The following is a 25,576-nucleotide window of genomic DNA, read 5'->3' as shown; positions in this document are numbered from 1 at the left end:
CCTTTGTCTAGTTCCAGAACATTTTCAGCACTCTCAAAGGAGACCCTGTACATGTTCAGCACTTGCTCTCCATCCCCTCCTCTAACACCTGGCAACCATCAATTGGTGTTCTCTCTATAGATGTACCTATTCGAATACTTTCTCTAAACGGAATTATACCATACGTGACCTTTTGTGTCTGGCTTCTTTCCGTTGGCACGATGCTTTCAAGAGTCCTCCATAGTGCAGCACGCATCAGGACTCCCTTTCTTCTTTATGGATGCATAATAGCCCATCGTGTGGCTAGACCACAATCCCTTTGTCTGGCGACAGACATTTCAGCCAGTTTGGCTATTGTGAATAGTGCTGTGATGAACACGCATGTACAAACACTTGTTGGAGCACCAGTGTTCAGATCTTCTGGGTATATATCTAAGAGTAGAACTGCCGAGTCACATGATACTTCTATTTTCAACTTCTTACAGAACTGCAAAACTATTTCCACAGCAGCTGACTCATTTTACATTGCCACCAACGATGTCCAGGTTTTCCTATTTTTCTCCACATCTTCACCAACGCTTGTGATTTTAAAAGTTTTTGATAATGGTCATCTTAGTGGGTGTGAAGTGCTACTTCTTTGCGGTTTCGATTTACGTTTCTGTAATAACTAATGAATTTGAGCATCCTTTTCCATTCTTTATTGCTGTCAGGTTATATTGTTTTTGTTCCTTCATGATTATTTCAAAGGGAGGAAGAGGTGTGGTGAACAGAGGGATGTGTCACCTAAACCCCCTTTCAGTGATGGCCTTCTTGCCCCAGTTGCTGAGAGGGCACCTCCTTTGGGGCTGTCCACCCCTTCAGGGCCTGCCTCAGCTGCACAGGGCCACCTTGCCCAAGTTCGGACCCCTCCCAGGGTATATCTGCATTCAATGACTTATCAAGGTGATGTAGAAATATCTGGCCATATTGGCCTAACCCCCATGGGGTTAGCCGGGGCCTGAATCGCAGCTCAGCTGCTGCCTCTTTCCACTCTTGCTCCCTTCTCATCCTTTCCACAGGTATGTCTCCCAAAGGCACTCACTGCACACTTCACTCTGTTTTGGAGTTGGCTTTTGGATGAACACAACCCATAAAAGACAATAAACGTATGTGTCTGGTTCATTAACTTAAACTGCAGGTGGAACCAATCATGTTTTCTTTAACATTCCAGAAACTTAGGGCACCCAGGTGGCTTAGTCGGTTAAGCGTCTGACTCTTGATTTCAGCTCAGGTCATGATTTCATGGGTTCATGGGTTCGAGCCCTGCATCGGGCTCTGTGCTGATGGCATGGAGCCTGCTTGGGATTTTCTCTCTTCCACTTTCTCTCAGGCCCTCCCTCACTCGTGCTCTCTCTCTCAGAAATAAATAAATAAACTTAAAAAATTAAAAAAAAATATTCCAGAAACTTAATTAATACTTGCTTATGTATATACTGTATGTAGAAAGATTGGGGTTTTTTTCTTTGGATGCCTCTATTAAATCTCATGCAGGCACTGAGCTACAAAGTGGCGCCTGTCTTGAGACATTGGAGACCTGTTTTTATGATGCTCTCAGCTAAATATTTTAGTCTTTAGTGAAACCAGGCTACTCCCCTAAATACTTCTCAGTGAGCTGAAGCTACTGTGTGAATGTCCTTGATATTTAGGAGGGCATTTCATATTCTGGTCTGCTGGGGTGTGTAAGTACTTTGGAAAAATATCTGCTTTGTGTTCCTTAAATTGGACTTTGTGGCCAAAAATTCAGTCTTCAGCTTTGCTCTCACTTCTCGTCCATCATCATCTCACTCTACTTCTGCATTTCATCCTTCACACCGCTCCATTTGCCCTGCAAGTTCAATCTCAGCCATGTCTGTGACCTCTTGGGCTTTGTTGGAACATTGAAGGGACCCCCTTCTCCACTGGTCTTTTCTTTGCTTATGTCCATAGCTAGATTGAGGACAGAGAGGCCATCTTTCTGCAGAGAATTGGGTACCCATCACATACCCTGGCTGCAGTCCCTTCTGGAATTCAGAGTCCTTGATCAGGCTCATGTGGTTGTTGGCCGAATCCATTTCTTTGTGGTTCTAGGGCCAAGTTTTCAGCTTCTTACTAGCTGTTGGCTGGAGGCCACCCTTAGGTCCTAAAGGCCATCCAGAGTTCCCTGCCACATGGCCCTCTCCAGGGACAGTTACAATATGGCTTTTCCACGACCAGTGGGAGAATGCCTCTAAGTGTGTATTAACAAGATGGACTCATAGATACATCCTAATGTAGTCACACATGTGCAATGCTATCTCACCTTCACCATATTCTACTGGTTAGAAGCATAGGTTCTACCCACGCCCAAAGGGAGGGGATTATACAAGGGCACGACCTACTGGGGGTCACCTTAGGGTGTGTCCACTGCAGCTGTCAATGAATACTAATGAGGCTTTGCCTGACCACCCTATCAACAATAACATGCAAATCCACCTGGCCTTATATTTGTCCAGACCGTGTGTGCCCACTGGCATTCTTTGTTTATTTGGTTATTTAAGGTCTGCAAGCCCCACCAGGGCAGGCACTTTGAACTCCCGAGCCGCCAACAGTGCTTGGTATACGTATCTGCGATATTTAGTATCTGTTGAACAAATGCATAAACGGGGGGACCTTTCAGATGGAGGAAGGCAGCTTCTCAAAGAGCTGCATTGAAGGAGAATGTCATTGGGCTGGTCTGCAAGGAAGTGTGACTTTTATGGAGTGATGACGGAAGGGAAGGGCTTCCAGGTGGAAGGCATAACAGGAGCAAAGGCAAAGAGGCAGAAAACTGCTGGTTAAGGACAGGGGCTGCATCGCAAAACTTTGGACACACCTGGAAGGATTCCGGCATAGCTCCCCAACAAGGGAGTAACCCGCGGCTTGGCTGGTCTGCCAAGCGGGCGGGGCAGCTGGGCGGTGCTGGCTCTGTGCTCGAACGACGGCCCCGCCCCCTATGGCCGGGATCTCGCGCAGGGGCCTCGCGCAGCACTAAGCCCCGCCCCCGAGGGGCGGGGCGGGATACGAGGTACGCAGGCGCACTAGCATCCGGGCCGGCTCCAGGGCCTGTGGGGCCGGCCGCGGCCACTTCGCGCAGATCGCTCAGGTGACGCTGGGCTAGCGGCGGGCCCATCCGCCGCAGCCTGTCACCATCGGCCCGGAGTGGCCGCGGCGGGACAGAAATGCCGCCGGCCGGCCAGTGTCTGCTTTGGCTTGGCCTGGTCCTGGCCTCCGTCTGCGCCTCCCTTGAGTCTGCGGCGCCCAGCAACTCGACCACAGGTGCAGCCTAGGCTCTCGCTCAGATTTCGGGTTCCGTATCTCCTTTCCTGCCTACACCGGTCCTTAACTTCCTGTCTCCGTCCCATCTGCTATTCTTTCTAACATCCAAACTTACTTTCCTCCCTCTTTCTGTCCCTCCCTCCCTCCATCCTTTCCTCCCTCCATCCATCCTTCCCTCCCTCCCTAAATTCTTTCCTTTCGTCTATCCTTCCCTCCCTCCCTCCCTTCCTCTCCCGACTTCGTCCAGGCTTGAGGCCATGCCCAGAGCCTAATCTTGCCACCCAGGACTGGGGCTGCTTCTGTGCACCCACTCCCACCCTCCCTGAGACACAGCCCTCATCGCCCCCTCCCTGTCTTGGTTGGCTGGGCTGTCCAGGGTGCAGGGGCCAGCCTAGGACCATTCAGTACCTTAGCACCCCCCATGGGTGGGGGTTCGCTGTCAGTGCAGGTGATCTCACTGAAGCTTCTCTCTCCCATGCAGGTCCTCTGAATGTCCTTCTAATCATTGTGGATGACCTGCGCCCCTCCCTGGGCTGTTATGGGGACAAGGCCATAAGGTCCCCAAACATTGACCAGCTGGCATCCCGCAGCCTCCTCTTCCAGAATGCCTTTGCCCAGGTATGTCTGGGGACCTCTAGGTGTGGATGTGTACCTTGTGCACTGAGGGTTGGGGGATGGGGTCCTCTCAGCTACGCTTAGGTGGCACTGATGGTGCCAGGCATGTCTTTTTTAGAGGGAAGCATAGTCTGGAAAATGGCAAAAGAGAAAACCTGGTTGTGCACTGGCAAAGAAGTTTGTGCCTTCAAGCTTGGCAGAGGGTGACCATCCCCTAACGTGCTCGGGATGGTCCTGCCCAGCTTGCTTGCCCAAAGAGAATTGTCTGGTGCTGAGAAGGAAGGGGCATTGCAGAATGCCGCTCTCCGGTCTGCTGACCAAACTTGGGCAAGCACCATGCAGCTTGCCTTGGTGGCATTCCTCCCTGAGCCCCCTCATGGGTCTGCCCTCAAGACCCTTTCCTGCTCTGTGTACCTGTAAGGCTCCATCACACAAAAGGACACAATCATCTGCTGGTTTGAGGGATTAAGTCCTCCCCTGCCTCTTCCTGGGAAGACATTCCTGGCATCTGGGTGAGGCCCAGATCCCACTGGTTGGCTTTGAGATCTGCATGACTCAGCTGCCAAGCTGTTTACTGAGGACTCTTGAGGTTGCCTGGTTACCTTTTAGCATCCAGACTGTTTTCCTCTGAGGACATTTTCCTCTGCTTCTGCTCCCTTACAGCAAGCAGTGTGTGCTCCGAGCCGTGTATCCTTCCTCACTGGGAGGAGACCAGACACCACCCGCCTGTATGACTTCAATTCCTACTGGAGGGTACATGCTGGAAACTTCTCTACCATCCCCCAGTACTTCAAGGAGAATGGCTACGTGACCATGTCGGTTGGAAAAGTCTTTCACCCTGGTACTGCCTGCCGTCCAAAGTCTGGGTTCTCTTGTGTTCTGTGCCTGAGGGCCAGAATCCCCTGCTGGGGCTGGGGCTATCTTTGCAGAGGGCTGTATGGGTTGGGTGGACCCCTCATTAGTCACCACTGTCTTTGTACAAACTCCTACTTCTCACCTTAGCTTCCTGTCCTCACCACACATGAAAAAGGGTAGTGGGACTTTCTTCTTTCAGAAACGAGTCATGATGCTGTTTGGTTCCTTCGACTTCTCACGCAGAAGGAAGGGCACTGGCTGGGGAGGTGCCAGTGCTGGGTGTGAGTCTGGCTCTGTGCCTGACCCTCTGAACCCCAGGATCCCTGTCAGTAAAGTGAGACCAGGGCAGCTATGCTGATTTGTCCAGTGAAGAGGCTGCGCTTTGGTGGGGCTGCTGCTCCCCGCCTGTAACGTCAGAAGGGAGAATGTAAGCTGGTGCCCTTAGCCTAAAGAGTGCCAGGGGCCACCAGCGCTGACTTTCAAGACTGCCTGATAAACTGGCTCTCTTGAATGCCAAAAGGGGAATGCTGAAGCACAAACTTTAAAACGGTTTTTTAACGTACTGAAGCTAACGCATGATTATTTGACGGAAAGTTGGGGGGGGTGGGGGAGGGGAGGAAAGCAGGAAGTAAAGGATATGAATTACTTGTAATTGCACCACACTGAGGAGGACTATATTTTGAGGTTCCCTTGTTGCAGACATATTATTTTTCTGATTTGAGATTTTTCCTGTACAGACAGCTTTATGTTGTGAATGTTTTAAACATAAACTCTTCCCCACATAGCTGCCCTTCGTGCAAAGTCACTGTTAACGACAGCGTGGTAGTCTCACGTGCAGATATGCTGTGCTTTCATCCAGGTTGATTTCAGGTTTTTTGTGTCACACGGAACCCTGGGTTGAACATCTCTGCAGGCAGGGTGAACTGATGGGCAGCAGCACCAGGGATCCGGGCTCCCGCGTTCCAGTCTCAGCTCTGCCACTTCTGAGCTGTGTGGTTAACCTTGGGCAAATTGTTCTTCCCCCTTGAGCCTCAGATTCCTTCCCTGGCAAATGAGTTGTAGCTGCCTTGATCACCTCCCAGGGTAGTGACCCAATCCAGGTAGTTCAGGAGCGTGAAAGGGTGTTGAAAGCCCCATTTATACCACAGTGGTGCTTATTGCTAGGGACTACGACTAATGTTTTCAGGAGCTTTCCCTTTGCTCACTGGTTACACGGGCAGGCTCAAGAGCCTTCTGGAGCCCAGCTGGCCGGTGCAGGTTGAGGATAACGTGTGGCTTGGCTGAGTCGGGCCTGGTTTTAGAAAGCGAGTGTGTCAGGAATGACGTTGTGTAGCCAAAGGCCCACCATCAGGGACTTCCTGCGCTTAGTGCTTACCTCATACTACCCCTTGCCTGAGCACAGCTGGAGGGGAGAGACGAGTCTGGGGAGCAGAGGGACTAGAGCAGAGGGGAGGTTGTGCTTCAGGAAGGGAGGCTAAAGAAGGCCCGAGTGGCGTTGTTTGGCTTCATTCCTCCTGGTAATTAGATTGTGGAATCAGGCTGTAAGCACCACATCTTAGCCAGAGAGCGAGAGCTTTGCCTGCGGTCCTTGTGGAAACCCGTTTTTCAACTGGGTCTTTGTTCTTAAGACCTTGTTCCATGAGGCAAAGACCTGTTCAGGGAAGACAGCAGCCACCATTGATTGATGGCCAGGCCCGTGCCAGTTCCTGTGCTGGCCACTCCTGTAATCCTCTCCTCAACAGCAAGCACAGTGGGTTTTTATCATCGTCATCATCTTCTGAGAAGGAAATTGAGGCTAATGGAAGTCAAGTGGCTTGCCCAAGGTTGCATGGGTGATAAGGAGCAGTGCTGACATTTGAACCCAGCTTCCTCTGGGTCCAGCGGCTTCCTCTGCTGCCTCCACTGTGCATTCTGTGTCGATGAGCCCTCCACCCACTGCCCCCTTTCCTGCCTTGCCCGGTGCTCCCTGCTGGAGCCCTGGGTCACTGTGCTGGGGATGCTCTTTCTCCTGTGGTTCTGCCTACATTACCCTCCCTGCCCCCTCCTATCTCATCCCACTGGGCAGCACTTTCTTTCGGGTCCCACACACGCCCCACTGCCCGCTGTCACTTGACCTGTCGCGTCTGTGGCTTCCCTACTTACACAGCACTTCTACTGTCTAGACAGGGGGCTGTCCTTCCATGGTTTTGCTGTTATTTTGTCTTCCCAAATAGACTAAGGCTGCTGAGCTTAGGGGTGGGTTTCTGCTTCGTGAATGAGCACTGAACCAGGTGTCTTAGGGCATGGGTTTGAGTCCCAGCTCACTCCTCTATATCTGGTTGGCATCAGCTAAGGCACCGACCTTCCCTGAGCCTCCCCTTCCCCACCTGGCCCGTGGTGGTGCTGCTGCCTCTGCTCCTCCATTGTAGGACAGGGTAGAGGCTCCAGCGAGGGCTCTGTGGGGCTCTGTTGCTGCAGCTGGCTGGCTGACCTGAGGGGGCCTTCCTCAGGGCCTAGCATGAATAGCCAGGGCTTAAGGGACTACGGGGTCGGATGCTTACTACTCAAATAGAAACCTAGTGAGTTGGCTTTAAGGTACATTTTTTAAATGTTTATTTATCTTTGAGAGACCACAAGTGGGGGAGGGGCAGAGAGAGGGGGACAGAGGGTCTGAAGTGGGCTCTGCACTGACAGCAGAGAGCCCGATGCAGGGCTCGAACTCATGAACTGCGAGATCATGACTTGAGCCAAAGTCGGATGCTTGACTGACTCAGCCACCCAGGTGCCCCAGAAACCTAGTGAGTTGGCTTTAATGGGGACGTCTCATCATCTGCCTAAGCTCTTGATTTTATAGATGAGGAAACTGAAGCCCAAAGAAGGAAGATGATACTTCCCTCGTTCACAAAGTTTTAATTTGGAGTGGGGAGGGCATTGGAGGACCCTTCAGATTTTATTTAATGACTTTCTTTTTTCCCCTCTCAAGGAATATCTTCCAATTATAGTGATGATTCTCCATATAGCTGGTCATTTCCACCTTATCATCCCTCCTCTGAAAAGTATGAAAACACCAAGGTAAGGATGTGAAAGAGGTGCTATTCTGTAGAGGAACTGCTTTTTTTTTCCTGTTTAGCAAATTAAGGTTAACTGCTGTGTATGTCACATGTTCTTTCAGGTTGGTTATACAGTGAAGTCTGTGATCGTGACGTGGCAGAGACAGATGTCAGGATCGTTAGCATTAGATCCACTGGGAGAGGTGGCTTCGTTTTAGAAGCACATGGATATGGCTTGTTCTAGAACCTTATGCTCTAGTGTGTAAGGCTCATTTAATGGCTGCCGGGTGCTTACTCTGGATAGGGAGAAGAGCGGCTTGTCCTCCAGGGGCCTTGGCCCAAGTTGGGAGAAAGGCATATGTACATATATATGTCTTTCTCTCTGTCTCAGGCCTAACGGATAGGATCAGGTGCTGAGACCTTTGATGGGGGTTTTGAAATTTTAGAGCATTACAGAAAAAAAAAGGAGTCTGCAGAGAACTTTAATCTTAGTGTAGAGGAACCTGCAATGTAGAAATGAAACTAAACACTACATTTAAAACATTCAGAAAAGCAGCTGGAGAACTGAGATAGGACATAACTCCTCTGAGGTTTTTAAAGATCTCATATGGAGGCGGACGTGGATTTGGGGGAGGCGGTTGGTCAGGGGAGAGGAGTATTCTAAATTTTTGACAACCTTCCATTTCAGAATACACAGCAAGAGCTCAGGGCTCTGGCCTTTGGCCTGTGCCTTGAGTACTACCAGAGTGACACTGGGAAGACATGTCTCAATGCTTTCATCCCCTGAAGCCGTTTTGAGAGTTTTTAGTGACCTCACTTATAAATGCTGGCTTCTGTCCTTACTCCCCACATTCATCCTCAAAACAGTGGGTCTGACTGTCCCAGATCCCCGCGAGTGCTGCAGCTCATGTGTAGCTATAGGGTGAGCAGGTGCTGGGCTGTCTTGCCTGGGGGCGGGGTGGCCAAGATTGGCCTGTGAAAGAATGCTGCTTTTTGGGATGGGGCCGCAGCAGCTGGGTGTTTGTGAGGCCAAAATCATGGTCAGAACTGACCTTGGCCTTGTGGGCACTATGACCACTTTGGGCAATGAAGCAATAGGTTCCATTCTGTGCATGGCATCATTGAAGATCTGGAAATTCCATGGATTGTGATCTTATCCAGTTGACTGGGACTTTGTCACTCATAAGTCTTAGTCTGTCTTTGAAATTGAAGACAGGGTTTTTTTTGTTGTTAAAAAAACGTTTTGAGATATGATCGATACACCATAAAAGTCACCCTTTTAATGTGTGCAATTCAGTGATTTTTAGTATGCTCAGGGTTGTGCAACCATCAACAAATCCATTTAAGAGCATTTCCATTACTCTGGAAAGTACGTGGGTACCCGTTACCATTCATTCCCCATTTTCTCTGAACCCTCGGCCTATGGCAACAACTGATCTACTTTCTTTCTCTATGGATTTGCCTATTCTGGACACTTGGTGTAAATGGAATCATACAGTATATGGTGTTTTGTGTTTGGCTTCATTCATAGTGTTCCTGAGGCTCATCCACGTTGTAGCATGTATCAGAACTTCATTACCTTTTTTTTTTTTAAAGATTTTATTTTTAAGTCCTCTCCACCCAGTGTGGAGCTTGAACCCACAAACTCGAGATCAAGAGTTGCATGCCTACTGACCGAGCCAGCTAAGCTCCCCAAAGCTTCACTACTTTTTATAGCCAAATGGTATTCCATTGTACGGAGGAGATAACACGTTTTATTTACCCGTTCATCAGCTGATGGACATTTGGGTTTCCACTCTTTGGCTACTATCAGTAATACTGCTATTCACGTACAGGTGTTCGTGTGGCTTAACTTTTCATTTCTCTTAGGTGGAACTGCCAGGTCAAGTATCTGTGTGGACGTAGGTTTTAATTGTTTCCCGGTATCCACCTAGGTGTAGAATTGCTGGGTTACACACTAACTCTATGTTTCACTGTTTGAGGAACCCCCTGAGTGTTTTCCACAGTGACTGTAGCATTTCACATCCCCAGCAGCATGTATGAGGGCTCTGGTTTCTGCCCATCCTTGCCAGCACTTGTTAATGTCCAGTTTAAAAAATTCTAGCCATCCTAGTATTATTGTCTGTCCGGTTTTAAAAATTCTAGCCATTGTAGTGGGTGGGAAGCGGTATCTCATTTTGGGTTTCACTTGTGTTTCCATGATGACTAATGACATGAAGCATCTTTACATGTGCTTTTTGGCCACTTATCTGTCTTGTCTGGAGAAATCTCTGTTCAAGTACCTTGTCCATTTTTTAATTCGCTTATTTATTTATTTTTTATTGAGCTGGAGACAAATTTGTTTTGGTCATTCGTTTACATGGGCTTCCTTTAATTAATTAAGGCCTGGAGACAGAAGATGAACAGCAAGAAGCTAAGTGCTGGTGGATTTCTGGCCCAGGCCCTGCCTGGAAAAGACGAAACGTTTCTCTGTTTTAGTTCTAGTTCGTGTGTGCCCAACCACTTTGAATGATGAAGATTTACAGGCTAGTGATATGAATGTTAAATCCTCTGTGTGTGCAGCCTTCATGACTCCTGTTTCTTGCATTTCAAGAGCTGACAGCGTTACATGTTTTGTTTTCAAAGACATGCAGGGGGCCGGACGGACAGCTCCATGCCAACCTGCTTTGCCCTGTGGATGTGGCGGATGTGCCGGAGGGCACCTTGCCTGACAAACAGAGCACCGAGCAAGCTATACGGTTGTTGGAAAAGATGAAAACATCAGCCAGTCCTTTCTTCCTGGCTGTTGGGTATCATAAGCCGCACATCCCCTTCAGATACCCCAAGGTGAAGATCTGGCTGAGGGCTGATCCAGCACAGCTGTGACAGCTCTGTCCTTTCTCGAAGGAGAGATTAGTGTAGTGAGGGTGGCCACATCCTGCCAGCCCTGTCGCTGGGGTGCCTAATGGCACTACTGTACTCAGTGGTGTGGAGATGGGATGCAGAGGTCAAGGCTAAGAAGTAGACTTGGGGTATGTAAGAATCTTGTTGGAAATGCTTGGTTTTCTGCCTCCCCCACTGGAGGGTTTTATTTTTTTTCCCTTGGACTCCATGAGCATGTGCTGGGTTGGATAGTAAGATCACCAGAGAGAAGGGAGTCCGAGCCGGCTGCCAAGGCCCTCGGTAAGGGATGGTCCTTGGGGGCACGGTTCCAAGGAACGTGAAGCCCTGTTCAGTAGCTGGCGCTCCCCCTGAGCCTGGTGGGTCAGACCCCTTCAACACAGGGCACTGCTTGCATGTCCGTCATTCAGAGCATGTAGTCTCTGCTGTTTAAAAATCCTTTTCAGTTTTTCCCTGTTGTGTCTTCCCCAGGCCTAGGCAGCCCATTCTTTTGACTTTGTAAAGAATTCCCCTCACTAGTGATGGATGTAGAGAGCAAAAGACGTGTTCTTTGATGTTCTGACTGGGCGCAGGGGATCTGGCCCTCCCAGCCGGGGTTAACCTGGCAGGCCTGGTTGCTCTCCTTAGAAAGGTCTGCTTGCGAGGCTGGGCTTTGGCTGGCCTCTGGGAAGCTGGAGTTGGCACCGCTCCCAGAGCAATGAGTGGCTTTCTGTGCCCAAACTGTTGACGCAAACCCCCGCTCTCCTGCCTGGAGTCTGCAGTTTGGGTATGTGAGGGCAGAAGGTTCCCCGGGGGAGTGACCCCAGGAAGCAGCCCGGGTGCTGAGGCTTTAACGAGCTTCTGTGCCGGCAGCATTTCACACATGTTGGCACACTGCTCCCTGCTGGGAGGATTAAGCACATCCTGTGTGACCTCACTGGGAGAGGATTCTGGAAACTTGTGCCTGGTCTCCCTTGGGCATTGCCCACGTGGCTTTGCTGATCGTGTCTGCTGCCCTTGCACTGTCATCAGGCACAGCCACGGGCGTGCCTGAGCACGTTCTGTGAGCAATTCCCAGGGTGTTGCCAAACCGGAGGGAGTTTTTGGGAACTGGAAACACCCTTCCACGCCTTTTCCACTTGGAGGGGAGGTGGGAAGTGGGGACGGGAATAGGAGGGTATTGATACATATATAGGAGAAAAGAGAGCCGTTGCTGCTCGGTTCATAGAAAACGAGTGGCGTGGTTTCATTACCATTGGCATCTTGTGAGTGTGACCTCAAGTCTGACTTTGTAGTGTCAGTGAGCTGCCGTGTAAGTGCATCACAGGCTTAAAAAGGCAGTATAAATATCTGTAGAGTCCCAGCCTTGTGCCTCTGCCAGAAAAGAATGACAACCTGGTGTCTTTGTGTGCTTTTCCCCCAAGGAATTTCAGAAGCTGTATCCCTTGGAGAACATCACCCTGGCTCCCGATCCCCAGGTGCCTGCTGGCCTCCCTCCTGTGGCCTACAACCCTTGGATGGACATCAGGCAGCGGGAGGACGTCCAAGCCTTGAACCTCAGTGTGCCCTATGGCCCAATTCCTGTGGATTTTCAGGTACCAAGGACATATTTGAGGGAATTATTGGGCACTTCTGGTGTGATGTCATTGGTGACACCACTTTTCTCTGTAGACACCACTCTACCCATTGTGTCTTCCTAAGAATCTTCTCTGTGCTAGGTGTCTTGTGAGGTGCTGGGAGCGGGGGTGGTCTGGAGGAATTTCGGATGTAGGGGGTGCTGAGTGGATGTAGTCTCCCAATCAGTGTCTCCACTTCCAAAGAAGGAGGCATCTGGAGATTTGGTGATTCACGGGACGTAGGCACCAGGGTAGGGAGGAGGCCTGGACGACCATCACTAACTCATGGGGGTGCTGTTCAATCCAGGTGACAGCTCATCAGCTATGGGATGGCGGGCAGCTCCTGTGTAGCCCAGAATGTTTGTTTTGCTGGCACTGGCAGGTCCTCTCTGTGGGGAAGCCTGCACAGGTACCCATCACTCTCAGGTGGTGGTGTGGTGAGCAGGGCCTTGACACAGAGGGAGCTGGGGCACCGACGTGGCCGTCCTGCTGCAACATCTGATGTCCCTTTGCCATCATGTGGGGGTGGAGCAGCCAGAGTTAGAATCCTCATGCTGACTCATCAGTCACCCTCCCCCTGGAGTACAGAAACCATGCTGACCAATGCTCTTTCTGGACTATTCTACACGCAGCCCTGCCCTTCTGTTACTATGTGAATACACCAATAGGCAATCTAACATGGAAGGTAGACGGCAGTGTTTTTAAAGGCTGCTTCCTGGACTGCCTGCATCAGAATCCCCGCAGGAGCTTCTTAGAAGCGCTGAGTCCTGGCGTCACTCAGACTTAGGGAGTTGGGAGCTTGAGGTGGGTCCTGAGAACTTGCATTTGCAAAAGCACACCTGGCGATTCTGATGCACGCAGAGGTTTGGAAACACTGCTACAGGGCACAGTTCCAAACACCACAAAAGGGTGAGGGATGTGCGCCCCTCGTATCTGTTGGACTCCTGAGGTTCGGAGGGCAGTGGTGAGAGTTTGGAGAGGAGTAGATTCACCACTTGGTCCCATTCCTAACTTCCCGATGCCGGGGTTCTGAGAGCAAGGCTGCGCGAATTGCAGCTCTGAGGCCACACCTGGATACCTTGTTAGTGACGGCCACTTAAAATGTTCTTGAAGTGGGACTGTATCCCAGGAAGGGTGCCCAGTGTTTTATGTTGCTATCTCGCTTGGTCTGCATGGGAAGCTAGTCAGGTACCTGCCGTCGCTGTTGTCCAGGCTTCTCAATGGTCTGGGTTCAAATTCCCGTTCTGCCCCATACCAGCTGCACAACCCCTGGCAAGTCATTTTATGTCTCTGAGCCTCGGCTTCCTTCTCTGTAAAATGGAAAGGAGGTGGAGAAAGGTTTTCAGCAGGGAGCACAGAGCACATACGAAAGCGTCTAAGACAGTGCGAGCTGCGTGTGAGGGCTCCTTCAGGTGCTCTCCTCCCCTCCCCACACCCCTCCTCACGGGTGGTGCAGCCGCCCAGAGGACCTCCCTGGTGTGCTTGTGTGCTCCTGCCTCTGCACACTCACCTTGAACTTGGGCCCTGCTCACTGTCCTCTTGCAGCTTTGGGTGTCTGTGCCCAGGCCGCATCTCACTCCACTCTTGAGTGTCTCAATTTTGCCCTCTCCAGCCTCTGGCCCTCTTCCTCAGCTCCACATGAGCCAGTGACCTCAGGGACCACACTCGGGGTTTGCCACCTCCCGGGTCCACTCCTGCTCGGTCGTCACCCCGACTGACCGCAGTCTCTTCTTCTCACAGCTCCCTTGCTCCATGTCTCCGTTCTCCACATGCCTCATGGGGATTGTGAGTGTGGCCCTCTCCTCTCCCCCTGGGTCCTGTCCCCTCTGAAGTCTCCTCCTGGGCAGGTCGCTTACTGTTCTTGCCAGCTCGTCAGTACACTTGTGCACCGATCCTTGCCCCACCTGCAGTGCTCCACTCTGCTCTGAAACCCAAGTCCTGAGGCTGCTGGAGTGAACCCGGGCAGCCATGAGGTGGAGACACGCTCATGGGCCCAGCCTCCAGCCCCAGCAGCCCATCCATGGGGGCTCTCTGCTCAGCACTCCCTTGACCTGTGCGGCCGCTCAGAACCCGTGCCACTCTCCTCCTGCCCCTTCTACCCCTCTGCCCCATCTCTCGGCAGATGATGCCACTTGGGATTTCAGAAATGGAGGCTGGTGGACAGCCCCGGGGAGGGGACACCTGGGATGTGTGTGGGTACCGACCTGGGCCATGCCCCCCTGGCCAGCTGTGTGTCTCCAGGCAAGTTAATCCACCTCTCCGAGCCCTGGAATCTTCCCGTGTCATATGGGAATGTTAATGCTCACCGTAAAGGGTGGCTCCGAGGATCGGGTGGCACCCGGCAAATATTTGGTAAACAGCACTGTTGGTAATGCCCCTTACCGGTCGCCAGAATTGTGCATGCTCGTGTGCTGGGCTGTGGCCGTTTCCGTCATCTCGGAAGAGGAACAGCAGGGACCACCCCCACCCCACCCCCTCGTCCCATTGCCATGAGCTCCTCCTTCCTCAGAATGGAACCTTGTTTGGAATCAGGGTCATTGCAGATGTCATTAGTTAAAATGAGGTCATACTGGAGGGGCACCTGGGTGGCTTAGTTGGTTAAGCATCTGATTTTGGCCCAGGTGATGATCTTGCGGTTTCGCGAGTTCAAGCCCCATGTCAGGCTCTGCGATACAGCACAGAGCCTGCTTGGGATTCTCTCTCTCCCTCTCCCTCTCTCTGTCTCTCTGCACTTCCCCCGCTTGTGTGCATTTTCTCTCTCTTCTCTCTCTCTCAAAAATAAACATTTTTTTTTTTAAAAGATGAGGTCATACTGGAGTCGTATGACCTGTGTTCTTGTACACAGGAAGAAGGCCATGTGAGGAGGGAGGCACAGATTGGGGTGATGTGGCCACAAGCCCATGGGCACCAAGGATGCTGGGCACCAGCATAAGCTGGAAGAGGCAGCCCCCTCCCTCAGAGCTGGCAGAGAGAACCCGGCTCTGCCGACACCTGGGTCTCAGACTCTGGCCACCGGAACTGGGAGACAGAACATTTCTGTTGTTCTAAGCCCCCCAGTTTCTGGTCCTTTGGGAGTGAATAGAGCTTTGGTGGGGTCTTTGGTGCCACCCTCAGTGGGAGTTTGGAGTGCCTGGGGGATGAGTTTCAGTGTACGGGGCCATTTCCTGGGGGCCCGTAAGATTATGTGAAGGAGACAGAAGGGGATAGTAAGTGGCACATCCATCTGCTGTGATCTGTGCCCTAAAGTGAAATCTGATTCACTTAGAAAATAATCTTCCTTTTGGATCTGCTGCGGACCCAGATTTCGTCGGGACCATGTGGGCAAGGGGCTACGGATGGTGGGAAACACATGTTATGTTTTGGCTGAGAGAGTTAAGGGCGTCAGTGGCGGAATGCTCAGGTGACACTCTTCTGTGCGCCACTGCAATTCCAATTGTACTCACTCTCTTTCTTTTTTTTAATGCGCAGCGGAAAATCCGCCAGAGCTACTTTGCCTCTATTTCGTATTTGGATACACAGGTTGGCCACCTTTTGAGTGCTTTGGATGATCTCCAGCTGACCAATAGCACAATCATTGCATTTGCCTCAGATCATGGTAAGCATTTTCAAATACCTTGGTGAGTCACGCAGAACATAGGAACTTTTCTGTGAAATGTGCTTTTCTAGATTGCCTTAAACATAGGCGTGTTCTCTTTTGGGAATCAGCAGTGCCCCAAGTCTGGGGTCTCGGGGCGCTTTTATGATTGTCTTATTAGTCCTGGGACCTCTCTCCATGGAGGCGGGGCCTCTTTTGGGTACAAGGAGCGTCTTGGATGCTTGGGTGGGGACCTGATAGCAACCTTTTTTTTTTTTATTGATGAACTCAGCAGGAACCCTCCGTTTGTGTCGGGAGCCCTTTTAACCCATGCTGCTCATCTAGACTGTTGGAGGATTTCAGTTTTTCTTAGGAGGATCCAGAAGAATCCTGGCAGGGCCCCACAAGGCCCTCAGACCTGACTGCACCCCTCTACTCCCAGCCCCAATGTTCTCTCTGCCAAGAGCCTGGGGCTCACAGTGCTTTCTCTCTTTTAATTAAGGCAGTTTCCTACTTTTTCCAAAAATGGAAACAGTTTATTTAAAACTTTTGTTCTTAATTTGAAATTTTTATCAAACTCAAGAATAGAGGCTAAACAACACCCCCCAGTCCCCATCACCCTGCTCCCACATGCCCGAGGCTAACTGGTGCTGACAGATCTGGGATCCGTTTGGCAGCCTTTGGTTGTACATATACATGTGGCGGTGGAGTGTGTGTGTGTGTGTGTGTGTGTGTGTGTGTCATATATAGTCATGGAACAAGGCAGAATCGATTGTGCTTATAAACTGTTTTGTTCCCTAGTTTGCTTTTTCCACCTAATGTCACAGACAGTTCTCCATGTGATTTCTCACAGGCCTGCCTTAAGCCTTGTAAAGTCCCACATCATTTTGTCTTCTGTGGAGGCATCCTAAGTTTTCGCTGTTTCCTGATGGTTTGTCATCCCCTCTGGCCCCTCTTTCCCGTGCCCAGTTCCTCTTCCAGTGCTCACACAGTCTGGTGCACCCATGAAGGCCAGGCCCACACGGAAGCTCTCTTTGCTCTGAGGCAGCTGCACTGATGACAGATGGCCCTCCTGAGACTTCCCACCTCCCAACCACAAAAGCCTTCTCCAATCCATACATGGCAGCTTGATGTGGCTTTGGTTATTTTGTAATACTAACTACTCAACATGCAATCTCTTTTATCTTTTTTATGTCAAAGCGGGTGCTCCGATGCAGACATTAGAAATTTCCAGCTTGGGGTATTCAAGCTGTCTTTTGCAAGGGATGGATGTTTTAAGTCAGGGTTAAGAGGTTTTTTTGTTTTTGTTTTTGTTTTTTTATCAAGGTTAAGGATCTCAAATCAAGTTATATTTGTTTGGTCTGTGGTATATTTTAAAAATTGAATAAGCTATCCTTGTCTTTTTAAAATGTGAGTGATAGTGCCACAGTGTCACAGCTCATTGTTCAGCGGCATGCCATCAGGTGCAGACCTGAGCCTGCGGGACTTGTGTCAAGGGAGGCCAGCCCAGGGCTGGGCAGCAGCAGCGCTGGCTGTTGGAGCCCCCGTCCAGGCAAGGGGAGCCCCTCACGGCAGGGGCGGCATGTCTGTGCAGGGCCATGGGTCCCTCAGCGCCCAGCCTGGGTGCAATTGCTAGTTGTTTGCTAAAAGAAGATAGTTTCATTTGAGAATTTAGTATTTTTTTTTCCTTTTAGAGTTTCCTCATTCAGGACAAAGGTCTAACTTCAAATAAAGCAATACTTAGATTTAGGGGAAGTCCCCTTTTTGTGGTCATTATATAGGAATTTCTTCTGATGAGTGTTTGTTTCCTCTGGTTTTTACAACAGGAAATGAAACGGTATCTAAAGTGGGCAATGAATAATATCATTATTCGTTTTCTGTCGTTCTGTGCTTTTTATGACCCAGGGTGGGCTCTAGGTGAACATGGAGAATGGGCCAAATACAGCAATTTTGACGTCGCTACCCGCGTGCCCCTGATGTTCTATGTTCCCGGGAGGACGGCTCCGCTTCCAGAGGCAGGAGAGGAGCTTTTCCCTTACATCGACCCTTTCGATTCTGTGTTGGAATCGATGGAGCCAGGTATAAAATACACCAGAGAGATGTTGCTTGATAGTAAGCTTTCTTTAGTTTATATGTAAATCACCTTACCAGTTCAGAGCCCAGGGCTTACCCGGTCCGTCTTCCTGCCCGGTGTTGGCATTCCTGAGTACCTCCGGGTCAGGGAGGGGTGGCAGGGCCAGAGCCACCAAGTACGGCCCTCGTCCACGAGGAGCATGGAAGATGGGGAGCGAGGAAGGAGTAGGTGGCACCCCCAGGATGAGGAGGACTATCATGGCGGTGACAATAGTGCGCTCCAAAGCTGGGAGGCAGGGGTGACAGACTCCACCAGGGCCGGGGCTGTCCCCCTACAGATGAGCATAACTCTTGCCTGCACACTTCTACGGGGACTCGGCCCTTTGTGAGGAAGACATTTGCCGTTTTGGCAGCTTACCGGTCTAGTGAGCCGCTAGATCTATCAAGTAGGCCAGGTGACCTGCTTCTGCACTCCGCAACAATGAGCAAGTTTACTTTGACTTCCATGTGCCAGTCCATCTCAGCCTTGAAAATGACACCAATACCTCTCTTCTCTAGGCTGAGATCCCCAGGCCTGCAGCCGTTCTTTCAGGCCCACAGTTATTGTGGTCTCTGTCTTCCAGAAACTCCAGTTTAAGAAAAAGATTTCCAGAAATGTCCCTTGAACAGGATACCCCTTGCTACAGCATGGGGCAATCTGTGCAGGTTCTTTGTGAATTACTTCCTAAGTTGATCTGCTCAGCACAGAGACGAGTCATGTACTTCAGATGACATTTGCTTTTTTAGGGGTACGTTTTCCATGAACTCTCAGAAGCCAGGTTGTTCCCTTTCTGGACTTCTTTCTTTATTTAATCCATCTAAATCCATTTAACATCTAAATCTTGCCCTTTATATTGATTTCTATTAAAAATTTTTTTCCTTGGTTCTGGCCTATCATCCTGGCCTTTCTGGATCTTTCTCAGTTTGCTTTAAACAGCCCAATTTTATTTTCTCTACACGTGATTTTCGTGTGCTGCATGCTTTGCCTTCTTTCAAGTCATTGATAAGGTTAAATCTTTTCAAGGCATGATTATAGCCCTTTGTTTCCTTGGAGAAATCTGACCGGTTGAGAATGTTTTGTGTGTTTTTTTGGAAACTTTTTTGGGGAGGTGTTCAGCAAGTTGTAAATTCACATAACTGCACCGTTCCCAGTTTATGCCCCAATTTTATCTCCAGCCTCTGTCTCTTCCCTGAACTTTGGGTCTTGGGTTTCCAACAGCTTGTCCCACTTGGCCAGCCTGACGTGCCCAAGCTGGGCTTCTGGCCTTTCACTGTAAGACCCTCTTGGCCCTCTTTTCCCTCTCAGGGAATGGCTGTGCTGACTCAGGCCAAAAAATCGTGGAGTCCTCCTGACCCCTGCATCTCTTCTGTCCTCCATATGTAATATGTAGTCCTCGTCAGCAAGCCTGTTGCTGTCCATTCAGTCTATCTGTACTGCTTCTCACTGAGTCATGCTGCCACGCTGGGCCACACCGCCACCATCTCCTGCTGGATTCCTGCAGTGGCTTGCTGAAGTCTCCCTGGTTGTGCTCGTGGTCCCCTGGAGTTCCTCCTCCTCGCAGTGACCGAAGTGATCCTGTTAAAACCCGAGTCAGGTGGTGTCACAGCCCTGCTCTGGAGCCTCCCACATACCTCATTGAGTGGAAGTCCTTATAGCAGCTGACAAGTCCTGATGGGATCTGGGCCCCCATTTCTCCCTGACCTCACCTTTTTACAGGCATCTGGGGTATCTGTCTTGGGCAGCAGCCCACAGTCTGGATTTGTGTCATTGCTTCCTCATGACTAGATTCAGGGTAAACATTTTTGACACACACACTGGACATGAGGTTGTGTGCTTCCTTGGTGTCACAGTGGGGGCACTCGGTGGTGGCGTGTGCCACTGTTAGTGATGCCAGATTTGGTCCTGATTAAGGTGGCCATGTCGGCCAGGTCTTGCCATTTTGTAAAAGTATCTTTCTTTAAGCTTCTTTTCTTTTTATTTAACTTACAAATTAAATGTGTTGAAATAAAATTGGGCAGTATAAAGCGAATTCTTAGAGATCCGGAAAGGCCAGAATGATGGTCCAAAGCCCAGACCGGTTTTAATAGGAATCAACAGAAAGTACAGGATTGAGACTTTAAAGATGGATCCACCACAATGAGATGCCATTTCCTATCCATTATCAAAATCAACAGAAAACTCCAGCACTGGGATGGTGTGGAGAAACTGGAACCCTCACACTGCTGGTGGGGATGTAAAATGGTGCAGCCACTGTGGAAAATGGTTTAGCCATTCTTCAAAAAGTTAAAGGTAGAGTTAGTGCGTGACTGGGCAATGCCACTCCTAGATATATAGCCCACAGAATCAAAAACAGGTATTCAAACAAAAACTTGTATTTGAATGTTCATAGCATTATTCATAATCACCAGAAGGCTCAAGCACCCCAAGTATCCACTGCCGGATGAATAGATAGGCAAAATGTCGTCTCCCCACATAGCGGAATGTTAGCCTTCAAGAAGGCAGGACATTCTGACACCTGCTACAACATGGATGAGCCTTGAGGACATGATGCTCAGTGAAGTAAGCAGTCCTAAAAGGACAAATACTATGTGATGCCACTTACACGAGGTCCCTAGAGGAGCCAATGTCATAGAGACAGAAAGTAGGACAGTGGGTGCCAGGGGCTGGGGAGCAGGGGAGATGCGGAAGGTAGTGTTTAATGAGGACAGACTGCGGTTCGGGAAGATGGAAACAGTTCTGGGCATGGATGGTGGTGATGGCTGCGGAACAGGGTGAATGTTTGTGATGCTGCTGAAGTGGACGCTACAACATGGGTCAGGTGGTAAGTTTGATGTTCGTGTTCTCCCACAATCTAAAGGAGATGTGCTGACATCCAGGAAGGAGTCATCTGCAGGGTGACACTGTTGAGATTCTGAATATCCTGTCCCACAACAGATTTTTACCTGGTGGCTTGGGCTTCCATGGGTGATCCTTGCCTGAATCAGTTATTACACTGATGGCTCCAAAATTGACATCATTTTTAAAAGTGCCAGCTGGTTGCGGGCACCTTCATTTTGTGTCCTCTAACTGGGTAAGGTGCCGAGTTGGCGTTGTTCCTAAACTCTTGGGCCAAAAATAAATGTAAAAAAACAAAAGACAACGCGTGGTGCCCAGATGGGCTCCTGTCCTCATCCTGTTGGCTGTGCAGGCTTCCTTAAAGTAGTCCATTCAGCAGGATCGCTTCCTGTTTCAGGCCGGCGAGTCATGGACCTGGTGGAACTTCTTTCTCTCTCTCCTACGCTCGCGGGACTTGCTGGCCTGCACGTCCCACCTCGCTGTCCTGTTCCCTCGTTTCATGTGCACCTGTGCCGAGAAGGCCAGAACCTTGGGAAGCATTTTCAACTCCAGGACCTGGGAGAGGACCTGCACCTTCGTGGTAATCCCCGTGAGTCTATTGCCTATAGCCAGTACCCCCGGCCCGCAGACTATCCTCAGTGGAATTCTGACAAGCCGAGCTTAAAAGATATAAAGGTCATGGGCTATTCCATACGCACGATAGACTATAGGTACACTGTGTGGGTTGGCTTTGATCCCCGTGAATTTCTGGCTAATTTTTCTGACGTCCATGCAGGGGAACTGTATTTTGTTGATTCCGACCCTCTGCAGGACCACAACATGTATAATGACTCCCAGGGCAGAGACCTTCTCCAGTCATTGATGCCTTGAGTCTTGCCAAGCACTGAGGAGGGCGTATGTAATGTGCTCCCTTCCAGCTGGGGAGAGGAGGACTTAGAGCTGGTTATTTGGCGATTACCCACAATATTGGAAGCAACCCGGGGGTAGGCAATCAAAGCGTGCATCAACAGTTTGGCCTAAGAATATGTAATAGCCCAGCCCTTTGATTCTTTATTAATTTGAGTCTTCATTTCTACTTGGTGATCGGACTGAACCATTCTTTCCCATTTTGAACAATCATAGCTTATTTATCAAATGGATAAGTGTAAAGCGAGCAAATGAAAATTGTCATCCTTTTAGCCGTCAAGACCATAATCACCTAACGTAACGCTATAGTCAAGAAATACTGGAATTATTTGCGAAATTTAGTGCATTTCAAAAAGTAACCGTATGTCACATGCTGTTTAACACTAAGTTCCTGGTTGTTTTGTTTATAATTTAATAATTTATTTAGCCCAATATATTCAAAATATTATGTCAGTATTTCAGGTTTCTTTTTAAAATGTTAAATAATAATGCCAGATACATTTAAGTCTTATCTTCAGTTTTTGTTCTTAAGATTGCAAATTTTCAAAATCCAAAGATAAAATAGGCATGAAGTGATTAATGTGGAATCTAGGCATGAAGTGATTAGTGTGGAATCTCTATATCAAATGATACATAATGCTCAGTAAACCAGAGGCATGAAATGTATGGGAAATTCAGTTAAAAATGTTCAAAAAAATGTTCAGAGATGTCTGGCCCAAGTAATAATTTGTTAGCAAGTAATATGACCCTTGACCTCAGAGATCACCTCTTGAAAGGCACTGTTACGTGTTACGTTATACCTGTATCCATGAATTGAGTCACTCAAAACTGTTAAGTGTTTTCCTTCTTCAGGAATAGTTGGTTGCAGATATCCACTTATCCAGGAGGCCAGAAATATTTGACTTTTAATTGCTGATTAAAGACAACACTAATTTTATTAAATTCTAAATTATTTTGAGAATTGTTAAAACTTCATTAGTATAATATTAGGTGATTTCTAATCCCCCAGAATGTAGTTCCATGTTCCCCAAACATGAAAGTAACCAGAAGGCAGGCGGTAGTAATAAGCTTAGCCTATTAAAGAGGGTGGGATCGTCACAACTCCTGTTAATAGCAGTGGAAGCTGATCAGTTATCAGTAGTCATCAGAGGAGTCAACCGCATTCTAAATCAATATCATGTGTAGTCCTGTATCAGAGTGAGTCATTTCTAGTAATGAATTGTGTCTTTTAAGTGCATCAGTGCTTAAAGGTAAATGCTTGTGAAACAAACTTCAGCGAATTAGGTTAAGTCACTTCTGTGTATTAAATTGTAACAAAAAAGGCAAGATAGCATGTTAAGAGATTACTTCAAATCAGTAGTTTCAGACAGTTTTTTGTTTTTGTTGTTTTTTTACTAATTAGCCTACAGTAGAGGTGCATATGGTAACACAGTGCTCTTCTAATTGATTGTGACTTAGTGTCCCGGCAACAACGGTTTCTAGTTGAAGAGTGAAGGGCCCTATTCATCTCTCCTGATCCTGAGGCTCATCTTTCTTCTGGATGCCTACGCTTTACTTGTCGGTGGGTTCCCTGGGCCTTTTATTTCTCCTTCTTTGTCCTTTTTACCGCTCTCATCACTTCCATGAAGATTTTTACAATCCAGTCTGCAAATTCGTCGTGACATATGTTCAATGTGTTTAGCTTTATCTCCTCCTCCACAGTTACAATGATAAGTTTGAACACAGGCCTTTATCTCACATCCGTGTGCTGCGCCTGTTGGCTGCAGTATGTACACTTCCTCATTTTTTCTCGCTCTATTTCTTGAGGCACAGCTTTAGTGTCAAAAATCGCCACGTTCTGCTTTCGCCGAAGTTGTTAGCTGAACTGCGCCAGAAAAGAGTGAAGTGGCAGATACATTGGGTGTGCAGCTGCTGTTTTGGCCCGTAATTCGCCAGGGTGACCAAAGCCATATCCGGAGCCGGGTCCACGTGGGGCGCTTTTGTGTGTGGATCCGCCTCTACCGGAAGTGCTTCTGTCTCGTCTCTCCTACTTGAGCACGCGGCGTCAGAGTGCTCCTTAGCTTTTAGTTTTTCGTGGCTTTCCCTTTACAGATCTCTCCCTTTAGAAACTAAGGCTGCATTTCACATTCGATGGGATGCACATCCTCTCACAGGTTGCGGGGGGGGGGGGGGCTTTCTATTTTTGACACCGAACCCAATTTAGAGCCACTTTTTGTTTCCTTTTGCACGTCTCTGGCACATGTTGGGATGACTAGCTGCTTTCTGGGTTTCCGATGTCCAAGCTGACCACATTCCTTATCTTGACTCGGCCTAGAGTAAGCATATCTTTGTGGCTCCACGTGACCTTTCTCTGATCTCACTGAGCTTGACGTGTTTTATTAATGGTTCCACAGTCACTTTATTTGTAGAAAGCCCCATATCACTTGAGCAGGGGTTCTTTGATACAGTTCAGTTGAAACCAGACTAGTGACCCAAGAAAGGTTGAGTGGACCTGTCTCCATGGCTCAAACATGAGGGTACACCAGAACCACCCGAAGCCTTGCTAAAATCCAGCGTGCCAGACCCTGCCTGCTGAGGTTCTGATTCATTGCGTCTGGGGTGGGGCCTGAGAATGTGCATTTCTTACAAATTACGCTGCTCCCCCGAAGACCACACTTTGAGAATCACTGCCCCTAGGTGTGTGCTGTCCAGTGGCAACTAGGCACATGTGACTGTTTACATTAATTAAAATGAAATAAACATTTCAGAAGCAGAATCGAAGTTGCACTTGCCTATTTCAAGTGCTCATCAGCCCTGTATGATTAGTGGGCACCATATTGGATAGCACAGATCTAGAACCTTTCCATCGTGGCAGAAAGTGGAACAGAGCTGCCCAAGACTAACTGCGTGAGCTGGGTCCACCTAGCTGTTGGCAAGTCCCTCCTGTGAGCCGATTCTGCACCCTAGGTTTGCGTGCGAAGACTTGTCTGGAGGCGAGCCAGGGACGCCAGGTTGAAGCGTGGCGCCGGGAGCGCCCTCTGGCCATTGGCTCTTTCCTCCCCCACCGCTAGTGCCATCACCATCTCCCCAGCCCTTCTCACCTCCTTCCGAGTAGCTTACCTCCCCCTCCTCTTTCCTCCCTTGCCCCTGAAGAATCCACGTGTCTTCCTGAACTCCCTCTTTGATCCTGCCCTTTGAGAACACCGTCAGTGCCTACTACTGGGTCTCCTCAGACCTTCGTTGAGCAGTCAGAGTCTTCCCTGACTCCACAAAGCCCCTTTCCTCGGCTGACCAGTTTTCATACTGGTCCCTGACTCTCCCTGGCCAATCCCTACCTCCTTGCCCACCCCTAGGTTGTCCTACCCCCCCGTCCATTCATGACCATTCTTCACAGCCACTCACCTGCTCCCATCTCCAAGAAGCTGAGGCTTTGTGACTCTAGAGTGTGTCATGGCATGAAATGAACAGGAACATCACTAAAGAATCTTATGGCTGCTTTGGAAAAAGGTATCTTTTTCTGAACGCAAAATTAATGTGTTAATTACAGAAAAATTGGAAAACAAATACAGTAAAAGGTAAGAATATGCATCAGTATTTTGCCCCAAGATGGTCACTGAATATCGTGTCTTCTCTGGGGTATGAATGTTTTACATTGCTGTGATCATGCTCTGTGTTTTATCGTGCAGTTTTATATTATTTTTTTCACTAAGTATTATGTGTGGTTACTGCAAATTTCTGCAGATACTTTATGATGGTGGTAATATATTTTGTTGTGTACTTTTACCATAATTTACTTAACCTTCTTTCAAATTATTGAAAATTTAGCTTATTTCCCGATTTCCAGTATTGTAAATAATGCTGTGATGAACAACTTTGTGAATAAAATGTTTTTATGTACATCAAA

General features: G+C 49.0%; 1 protein-coding gene across 6 annotated transcripts; it reads left to right on the top strand.

Annotated features, from left to right (window-relative positions):
- The first annotated feature begins 3,047 nt into the window (after positions 1 to 3,047).
- On the top strand, positions 3,048 to 25,576 carry IDS (iduronate 2-sulfatase). 6 transcript variants are annotated; one of them, XM_053891988.1, is made up of 10 exons: positions 3,050 to 3,291; positions 3,773 to 3,909; positions 4,570 to 4,747; positions 7,724 to 7,812; positions 10,416 to 10,616; positions 12,074 to 12,244; positions 15,734 to 15,860; positions 17,745 to 17,918; positions 21,185 to 21,367; positions 23,152 to 25,576. In XM_053891988.1, exons 1-10 carry the CDS (start codon positions 3,195 to 3,197, stop codon positions 23,184 to 23,186), a joined length of 1,392 nt encoding a protein of 463 aa, XP_053747963.1. In that variant the 5' UTR covers positions 3,050 to 3,194; the 3' UTR covers positions 23,187 to 25,576. The 6 variants fall into 6 exon arrangements, with proteins under 6 accessions (XP_053747961.1, XP_053747960.1, XP_053747959.1 ...); XM_053891987.1 differs by having other exon boundaries at positions 21,185 to 21,376; XM_053891984.1 differs by having other exon boundaries at positions 3,049 to 3,291; positions 15,785 to 15,860; positions 21,185 to 25,576.

The sequence above is a fragment of the Panthera pardus genome, unplaced genomic scaffold, assembly GCF_024362965.1.
Source record: "Panthera pardus isolate Hobbes unplaced genomic scaffold, ASM2436296v1 HiC_scaffold_27, whole genome shotgun sequence".
Taxonomy (NCBI): domain Eukaryota; kingdom Metazoa; phylum Chordata; class Mammalia; order Carnivora; family Felidae; genus Panthera; species Panthera pardus.
This window is presented reverse-complemented; position numbering and strand designations above follow the sequence as displayed.